Here is a 9,245-nt window from a genome sequence, read left to right as displayed (position 1 = left end):
TGAAGGTGTAAACTAAAGTTCCCAAATAAACAATTAATTGAACAAATAAAGTACCCTGAAGGTGTAAAGTAAAGTGCAGGCTTTTAGATTTTTTTTTTCTGCTTTCTTTATGTTTTTGTTTGTTTGTGTGGGGAGGAGATAAGAGTAGGATGGGAGATGAGATAGGATCTCATGTACCCCAGGCTAACCCCAAACTCACTATGCGTATGAGGATGATATTAAAGTTAGGATTTTCCTGTCTTGCTGGAAATATAATTCCATCAAGTGCTGCAATTATAAGCATATGCCACCGTACTTGATTATTCTAGTTTGGTTTGTCTTTTGAGGCAGGGTCTCACTGGGTAGCACAGGCTAGCCTTACATTTAAAATCTTCCGTGGTAGCCTGTGTGTGCTGGAGTTACAGGTGTGCACCGCTGTGCCGTTAGGTTGTTGTTGGTTGTTGTTTCCTCAGTTCTAGGCTAGCAGGACAGTGGGCTGCGGGGTGATGTGTGTGTCACTGACAGCCGCTGTCTAAGGCTTTGCTACAATGCCTCCACCTTGAGTATTTGGGCTGTGTTGATCGTAGACTGCTACTTGCAAGAGTTCTGTCTGACTCAGAAAGCATGTCTTTATTGTCACATGGTCCTCTCTAGCACCAGGAGGCAGGCAGAGTAGAAATCTTTGTCTTTCATCAAGTGAGGGAAACTGAGGCTTCAGTAGTAGAGTAGCGCCGGCGGACCGAGCAGGCGCCTCCTGAGGCTGTTTTCTTACAGTGTGGAGACACAAGGACGGTGCTTCAGGAGCGCTAGAGCTGCTGCATCACTGAGTTCCTGGCTTAGCCCAGTGGACTTGCCACAGCGTTGTTCTTTATGTAGAGGTCAGGGCATTGGGAACAACCGCTTTCATGCCACGGAGCCTTGACTCTCAACCCAGCTTGTTTATCTCTTCCTTCCTCAGACTTGGACAAATTTGCTGCCGAAGACATCATTGATCCTATTGCAAAGGCCAAGATGGTAGCTTTGAAAGGCATCAAGAAAGTGATGGCTCAAGGCAGCATCGGGGTGGCACCTGGTATGAGCAGGTGAGACTTGGACTGGGTGGGGCTGACTTTCCTGGCATCTATTGTCCTGGTTCCCTCCCAACATGCCCATTGCTTTGTGTGTGACCCGTGCCCTCACTGGCATTAGAATCTCCTGTGCTTTATGAACTGTAGGCAGCAAGTGTCCCTGCTGGCGCAGAGGCTCTCCGGGGGGTCTGGCAGTGATCTTCAGAACCATGTGGCACCTGGGAGTGGCCAGGTAAGGGGAAAGTAGGAACCTGTGTACTATCTCGCCGGGCTGCCTTTCTGAAAGCCTGCCATGGAACAATGACCTTCTAGAAATCTCTCTTACCACAGGAACGGAATGCTGGTGACCCTTCCCAGCCTCGTCCTAACCCACCCACTTTTGCCCAGGGAGTGATCAGTGAGTACGGCCAAAGGAGGAGGAGGGTGCAAAGCAGTGGTTAGGAATCTGGAAGGAGGTCACTGTTTTGTGGATCTTAACATACAGGTTCTATTCCCAGATGAGGCTGACCAGAGGCAGTATGAGGAATGGCTGTTCCATACCCAGCAGCTCCTCCAGATGCAGCTGAAGGTGCTAGAGGAGCAGATTGGTGTGCACCGCAAGTCTCGGAAGGCGCTGTGTGCCAAGCAGCGCACTGCCAAAAAGGCCGGCCGCGAGTTCCCCGAAGCTGATGCTGAGAAGCTCAAGCTGGTTACAGAGCAGCAGAGCAAGATCCAGAAGCAGCTGGACCAGGTGGGGAGAGAAAAGTTCATCTTAGAGCCCAGAGACCAGGGAAAGGGGACGGCAGGGTGGGCAGGCTCCAGGCTGACCTCTCCAACCCTCCTGTGTTAGGTTCGGAAACAGCAGAAAGAGCACACAAATCTCATGGCAGAATATCGGAACAAGCAGCAGCAGCAGCAGCAGCAGCAGCAGCAACAGCAACAGCAGCAGCAGCAGCAACAGCAGCACTCAACTGTACTGGCTGTCAGCCCTTCCCAGAACCCTCGGGTACTCACCAAGCTCCCTGGCCAACTGCTCCCTGGCCATGGCTTACAGCCACCACAGGCACCTCCGAGTGGGCAAGCTGGAGGTCTTCGTCTGCCTCCAGGGGGTATGGTACTCCCTGGACAGTCTGGTGGTCCATTCCTCAATACTACCTTGGCCCAGCAACAGCAGCATTCTGGTGTGGCTGGATCCTTGACTGGCCCCTCAGGGAGCTTCTTCCCTGGCAATCTTGCTCTCCGAAGCCTTGGACCTGACTCGAGACTTTTACAGGAAAGGCAATTACAGCTGCAGCAGCAACGAATGCAGCTGGCCCAGAAACTGCAGCAGCAGCAGCAGCAGCAGCAGCAGCACCTCTTAGGGCAAGTGACAGCCCAACAGCAACAGGGTCCCGGAGCACAGAGCCAGGCTCTGGGTCCTAAGCCTCAGGGCCTTCTGCCTCCCAGCAGCCACCAGGGCCTCCTGGTCCAACAGTTGTCCCCCCAGCAGTCCCAGGGGTCCCAGGGCATGCTAGGTCCTGCCCAGGTGGCAGTGCTGCAGCAGCAGCACTCGGGAGCTTTGGGTCCTCAGGGCCCTCACAGACAGGTGCTTATGAGTCAGTCCAGGGTGCTGAGCTCCCCTCAGCTGGCACAGCAGGGCCACAGCCTTATGGGACACCGGCTGCTCACAGCCCAGCAGCAGCAGCAGCAGCAGCAGCAGCAGCAGCAGCAGCAGCAGGGATCTATGACAGGGCTTTCGCAGCTTCAGCAAGGAATGATGTCACATAGTGGACAGCCCAAAATGAGTGCTCAGGCCTTGGGTTCTTTACAGCAGCAGCAGCTACAGCAACAACAACAACAGCTGCAGCAACAACAGCAACAACAGCTGCAGCAGCAGCAACAACAGCAGCTGCAGCAACAACAGCAGCAGCTGCAGCAACAACAACAACAGCAGCTGCAGCAGCAGCAACAACAACAGCTGCAACAACAACAGCTGCACCAGCAACAACAGCTGCAGCAACAACAGCTGCAGCAACAACAGCTGCACCAGCAACAACAGCAGCAACAACAGCTGCACTTGCAGCAACTTCAGCAACAGCAGATGGGTCTCTTGAACCAGAATCGAACTTTATTATCTCCGCAGCAGCAGCAGCAGCAACAACAGCAAGTGACACTTGGCCCCAGCATGCCAGTCAAGCCTCTTCAACACTTTTCTAGCCCTGGAGCCCTAGGCCCAACCCTCCTCCTGACAGGCAAGGAACAAAACAATGCAGAGACAACACTTCCTTCAGAGGTCACTGAGGGACCCTCAGCGCATCAAGGAGCACCACCAGCAGTGGGGACGACACCTGAGTCAGTGTCTGCTGAGCCAGGGGAGGTAAAGCCCTCCATTTCCGGAGACTCACAACTCCTGCTTGTCCAACCTCAGGCCCAATCTCAGCCCACCTCAATGCAGCTGCAGCCACCGCTAAGGCTCCCAGGACAACCCCAACAGCAGGTGAACTTGCTTCATACGGCAGGTGGAGGAAGCCATGGGCAGCAGCTAGGGAGTGGATCCTCCTCTGAGTCCCCATCTGTACCCCACCTGCTGGCCCAACCCTCTGTTTCCTTGGGGGAGCAGCCTGGACCTATGGCCCAGAACCTTCTGGGCTCCCAACAGCCCCTTGGGCTAGATCGACCCATTCAAAATAACACAGGGTCACAGCCTCCCAAATCGGGACCTGCCCCTCCTCAGTCTGGACAGGGTCCTCCTGGAGTTGGAGTCATGCCTACAGTGGGTCAGCTTCGAGCACAGCTCCAAGGAGTCCTGGCCAAAAACCCGCAGCTGCGGCACCTGAGCCCACAGCAGCAGCAGCAGCTGCAGGCACTCCTCATGCAGCGGCAGCTGCAGCAGAGTCAGGCAGTACGCCAGACTCCACCGTTCCAGGAGCCCGGGACCCAGCCCTCTCCCCTCCAGGGCCTCCTGGGCTGCCAACCTCAACCTGGGGGTTTTTCTGCATCTCAGACAGGACCCCTCCAGGAGCTAGGGGCAGGGTCTCGACCTCAGGGCCCACCCCGGCTCCCTGTCCCACAAGGAGCCTTATCTACAGGACCAGTGCTTGGCCCTGTCCATCCCACACCTCCACCTTCCAGTCCCCAAGAGCCAAAGAGACCTTCACAATTACCTTCCCCCAGTGCCCAGCTAACCCCAACCCACCCCGGGACTCCAAAGCCCCAGGGGCCACCCTTGGAGCCGCCTTCTGGGAGAGTCTCACCTGCTGCCGCCCAGCTTGCGGATACTTTCTTTGGCAAGGGGCTAGGACCTTGGGACCCCTCAGACAACCTCACCGAAGCCCAGAAGCCAGAGCAGAGCAACCTGGTACCCGGGCATCCAGAACAGGTGAACGGACAGGTGGTACATGAGCCATCCCAACTTGGCATCAAGCAGGAGCCTCGGGAAGAGCCGTGTGCCCTGGGTGCACAGACAGTGAAAAGGGAGGCCAATGGGGAGCCAGCCGGGGCACCGGGCACCAGCAACCACCTTCTGCTAGCAGGCTCCCGCTCGGAGGCCGGGCATCTGCTCTTGCAGAAGCTTCTCCGGGCAAAGAATGTGCAGCTTGGTGCTGGGCGGGGGCCTGAGGGGCTTCGAGCTGAGATCAATGGACACATTGACAGCAAGCTGTCAGGGCTGGAGCAGAAACTACAGGGTACTTCCAGCAACAAAGAGGTGAGTACTGCGGATAGAGTGTTGTGGCAGTGGAGGTCAGATGAGCGGGGCTGGGTCAGAGTAGGTAAGGGCAGCTGCCTTCACAGCACCTCTCTGGTTTAGGATGCAGCCACAAGAAAGCCTTTGCCAGCAAAGCCTAAGCGGGTACAGAAGACAAGTGACAGATTGGCGAGCTCCCGAAAGAAACTGAGGAAAGAAGATGGGGTCAGGGCCAACGAGGCCTTATTGAAACAGCTAAAGCAGGTGATCCCGGGAGCTAGTCCCATAGTCTCCCTCAGGATAGGAGGGTGGGTAGCCTTTCCTCTGAGCTCTGACGGGATGCCGTGGATGCTGCGTCTTTCCAGCATTGTCATCTTACCCCTCCTAGGAACTGTCCCAGCTGCCGCTGACGGAGCCCACCATCACCGCCAATTTTAGCCTCTTTGCTCCCTTTGGTAGTGGCTGCCTAGTCAGTGGGCAGAGCCAGCTTAGGGGGGCCTTTGGAAGTGGGGCTCTGCACACCAGCCCTGACTACTATTCTCAGCTGCTCACCAAGGTCAGAAAAATGGCAATACTTTTTGGGAATAATAAGATTGTTGGGGTTGGAGGTGGGGATGAGAGACTGGAGGAAAATGCTGGTGCCATGTGGGGCCAGGAGATTATTCCAGTCTCCCTATGCCGTCTTGCACACAACACCCACCCCACCCCCCAGAATAACCTGAGTAACCCGCCGACACCACCCTCGTCGCTGCCCCCCACCCCACCCCCATCGGTGCAGCAGAAGATGGTGAACGGTGTTACTCCCTCTGACGAGCTGGGGGAGCACCCCAAGGATGCAGCCTCTGCCCAGGACAGTGAAGGAGCACTGAGGGGTAAGTGAGAAGCTGGTCTCTCTGGGACTTGACGGATGGATCCCAGACATGCGGTGGCGTCCTGCCACTCTGTGTCAGAAAATGAAAGGGTTGCACACTGCCCTGTGCGGGAAGGGACTCTTGGGAAGGGTGTGGGCTTCTGGAGGCTTGCAGAAGCAACAGGGTGAATCCAAGGAAAGTTTTGTGAGAAGAAACAGTCCAGCGTTCATGGATATGGAACCCTGGTCTGACCTACATTTGAAGTCCAGCACACGAGTGTATTTAGCCGTGAAGCTTGGCCTCATACTTAGCTTGACTGACCTGATTGAGCCATGGTGTCCTTCTAGACGGGATACCCTTCATCTCATGGTGGTTAATGGATGTAAATATGGAGTAATGTTGTGATTCATTGCCTGGGATCCTGCTCGAAGAAAAAAGACAACAGGGATTATGAGTTTGAAGTCAGCTAGCCTGGGCTACATAAGTGTCTTGAAATGAGTGTGGCACACAAGAAAGACTGTGTAGTTCTCCTGCCCGACTGTTAGTTGAGTAGATAGTCGATCACAACAGCTGGTTGAACCTGAGGTGTTAGGGGCAGGACATCTCTGCACACTCACCTTGACTGCCCTCCCTCCCACCCCTCAGATGCTGCAGAAGTGAAGAGTTTAGACCTGCTGGCTGCTCTGCCTACACCCCCCCACAATCAGACTGAGGATGTCAGGTGGGGAACAGGGAGGAGGGTTTCAGTTATGGCCGCACCTCCTGGTCTCTAGCTCTGAGCGGGCGAATCCGCGAGGCTGGACCAACACGGTTTGCATTCAACCTGCAGGATGGAGAGTGAGGAGGACAGCGATTCCCCTGACAGCATTGTGCCAGCTTCATCCCCTGAGAGCATCCTTGGGGAAGAGGCCCCGCGTCTTCCTCAGCTGGGCTCTGGCCGGTGGGAGCAAGACAACCGGGCCCTCTCCCCTGTCATCCCTATCATCCCTCGCACCAGCATCCCAGGTATGTGCTGCTCACCGTGTGGGCCCGGCACAGTATGGCTGGGTAGTCAGCCAGGGGCTAAGGCGATGGTGGGAAGTAACCCACTCTACATGTTTCTCTCTCCGTCCAGTCTTCCCAGATACCAAACCTTACGGGGTCCTTGACCTGGAGGTCCCTGGAAAGCTGCCTGCTACAGCTTGGGAGAAGGGCAAGGGAAGTGAGGTGTCAGTCATGCTCACAGTCTCTGCTGCTGCTGCCAAGGTGTGTCCCAGGGGTACCTTACGTCAGAGGGCAGTCTTCAGAGCTTGTCTGGATAAAAAAGTTACAACTCTCTGAATATTTGTCCTGAGTACCTGCTTTTTGTTTTTTCTTTTTTTTTTTTTTTTTGAAAGGCTGGGCTAAGGACTGGGCTCAGGGAAGTAGGGTCCCTCATAGGGCTCATCATCCTTGTATAAAGAGACAATCAACCAACAGACTGTCAAGTGACAGATGCTGCAAGACCTCACTCCCAGTCACATTCAGTGGAGCCTTGCTGCAGGGTTCTGTGGTCAAAGAATGCTGGAAAACAGTTTAAACCAGCAGTAACAGTTTGTTTGCAGTTGGCATTATCATTCTCTCTGTGAAGCTCTGTGTCCCTGCCACAGTTTAGGAAAGGCTATGTGAGGAGAGCACCCTGCATGCAGCGGCTTTGCTGTGTCCTGGCTTTCCTGAGCAGTGCTCACTGCAGACACTGCTGGCAGTGCCACATCCAGTGCTGAGTGCTGGGTTTGCTCACATCCTCTTCTGCCCCAGCAGAACCTGAACGGCGTGATGGTAGCAGTGGCTGAGCTGCTAAGCATGAAGATCCCCAATTCCTATGAGGTGCTGTTCCCACATGGCCCTGCCCGGACAGGCCTTGAGCCCAAGAAGGGGGAAGCTGAGGCTTCTGGTGAGTAGAGCAGGAGGCCACTGAGATCAGAGAGGAGCTGTGGTGGGAGACTGACCCTTTTCCTGTCTATAGGTGGGAAAGAAAAAGGTTTGAGTGGCAAGGACGCAGACACTGGACCTGATTGGCTAAAGCAGTTTGATGCAGTGTTGCCTGGCTACACCCTCAAGAGCCAATTAGACATCTTGAGCCTCTTGAAGCAGGTGGGTTTGGGAGCGAAGGGTCTGTTTTAAGAAGAAGGTACTCCCAGGCAGAGAAGACGATGGCCTTTAGAGGCAGTGGAGTCTGGTGGAGAGGAGGAAGGGGTTGGTTGGCTGAAGAACTGGCACTAACATCCAGGGGCATTCCTGTAGGAGAGTCCTGCTCCAGAGCCATCCGTCCAGCACAGCTACACCTATAGTGTCTCCAACCTGGATGTGAGACAGCTCTCCGCCCCACCTCCTGAGGAACCTTCCCCACCTCCGTCCCCTTTGGCACCCTCTCCTGCCAGTCCTCCCGTTGAGCGCATGGTTGAACTTCAGGCCGAACCATCTGCTGAGCCACCCATCCCTTCACCTCTACCACTGGCTTCATCCCCTGAATCTGCCCGCCCCAAACCCCGAGCCCGGCCCCCTGAAGAGAGCGAAGATTCCCGTCCCCCACGCCTCAAGAAGTGGAAAGGGGTACGCTGGAAGCGGCTGCGGCTCCTGCTGACCATCCAGAAGGGCAGTGGTCGGCAAGAGGATGAACGGGAGGTGGCAGAGTTTATGGAGCAGTTTGGTACAGCTTTGAGACCAAGCAAGGTGCCCCGGGACAACCGCCGATGCTGCTTCTGTCATGAAGAGGGAGACGGTGCCACCGACGGGCCCGCCCGCCTGCTTAACCTTGACTTGGACCTCTGGGTACACCTCAACTGTGCCCTGTGGTCCACAGAAGTGTACGAGACCCAGGGTGGGGCATTGATGAATGTAGAGGTTGCCTTGCACCGAGGCTTGCTAACCAAGTGCTCCCTTTGCCAGCGAACTGGTGCCACTAGCAGCTGCAACCGCATGCGCTGCCCCAATGTCTACCATTTTGCCTGTGCCATCCGCACTAAGTGCATGTTCTTCAAGGACAAGACCATGCTGTGTCCGATGCACAAGATCAAGGGCCCCTGTGAGCAGGAGCTGAGCTCATTTGCTGTCTTCCGGAGGGTCTACATTGAACGAGATGAGGTGAAGCAGATTGCCAGCATCATCCAGCGAGGAGAGCGGCTACACATGTTCCGGGTAGGAGGTCTTGTGTTTCATGCCATTGGACAGCTGCTCCCACACCAGATGGCTGACTTCCACAGTGCCACTGCCCTCTATCCTGTGGGCTACGAGGCCACGCGTATCTACTGGAGTCTTCGTACTAACAATCGTCGCTGCTGCTACCGGTGTTCCATCAGTGAGAATAATGGACGGCCTGAGTTTGTGATCAAAGTCATGGAGCAGGGTTTAGAGGATCTGGTCTTCACCGATGCGTCTCCCCAAGGTGAGCACTGCAGTGGGCTTGGGCAGGTTACTCCCGGACTCACTTTACTGAGAAAGAAGCTGTCTATACAGCGTTTATATAGTGGCCTGCCCCTACCTCAAGCCGCACAGCATCTTAAAAACCCCAAATAATGGGGTTCAGCATTTCTTGGTTACTTTAAATACCTTTGCAGTTGAAAATGTTTTGCTTAGCCAAGCATACTGCCTCATGCCTACAATCTCAATACTTGGGAGTTAACCTGGTTCAAGGTCCTCCTCAGCTATCTTGTGAACTGGAAGCCAGCCTGGGAGACCTTGTCTCAA

The 9,245-nt window shown here is 55.1% G+C and overlaps 1 protein-coding gene and 1 long non-coding RNA gene across 7 annotated transcripts in view; both read left to right on the top strand.

Annotated features, from left to right (window-relative positions):
- The window catches only part of LOC116079230, a 788-nt gene extending 715 nt beyond the window's left edge, over positions 1–73 (top strand). Inside the window, exon 2 of the long non-coding RNA XR_004113831.1 lies at positions 6–73. This is a non-coding gene — a long non-coding RNA (uncharacterized LOC116079230). The remainder of the gene's footprint in view (positions 1–5) is intronic.
- Positions 1–9,245, top strand: part of Kmt2d (lysine methyltransferase 2D) — a 39,472-nt gene that overhangs the window by 23,697 nt on the left and 6,530 nt on the right. For all 6 annotated transcript variants that reach the window (XM_031355056.1, XM_031355067.1, XM_031355091.1 and 3 more), the window contains exons 36-49: positions 938–1,061; positions 1,194–1,278; positions 1,377–1,443; positions 1,544–1,776; positions 1,876–4,710; positions 4,813–4,953; positions 5,078–5,245; positions 5,402–5,561; positions 6,186–6,261; positions 6,370–6,545; positions 6,655–6,785; positions 7,320–7,452; positions 7,525–7,652; positions 7,803–8,943. In XM_031355056.1, coding sequence (XP_031210916.1) covers positions 938–1,061; positions 1,194–1,278; positions 1,377–1,443; positions 1,544–1,776; positions 1,876–4,710; positions 4,813–4,953; positions 5,078–5,245; positions 5,402–5,561; positions 6,186–6,261; positions 6,370–6,545; positions 6,655–6,785; positions 7,320–7,452; positions 7,525–7,652; positions 7,803–8,943 — 5,598 coding nt within the window. The remainder of the gene's footprint in view (positions 1–937; positions 1,062–1,193; positions 1,279–1,376; positions 1,444–1,543; positions 1,777–1,875; positions 4,711–4,812; positions 4,954–5,077; positions 5,246–5,401; positions 5,562–6,185; positions 6,262–6,369; positions 6,546–6,654; positions 6,786–7,319; positions 7,453–7,524; positions 7,653–7,802; positions 8,944–9,245) is intronic.

This window comes from Mastomys coucha, unplaced genomic scaffold, assembly GCF_008632895.1.
Source record: "Mastomys coucha isolate ucsf_1 unplaced genomic scaffold, UCSF_Mcou_1 pScaffold11, whole genome shotgun sequence".
NCBI lineage: Eukaryota > Metazoa > Chordata > Mammalia > Rodentia > Muridae > Mastomys > Mastomys coucha.
This window is presented reverse-complemented; position numbering and strand designations above follow the sequence as displayed.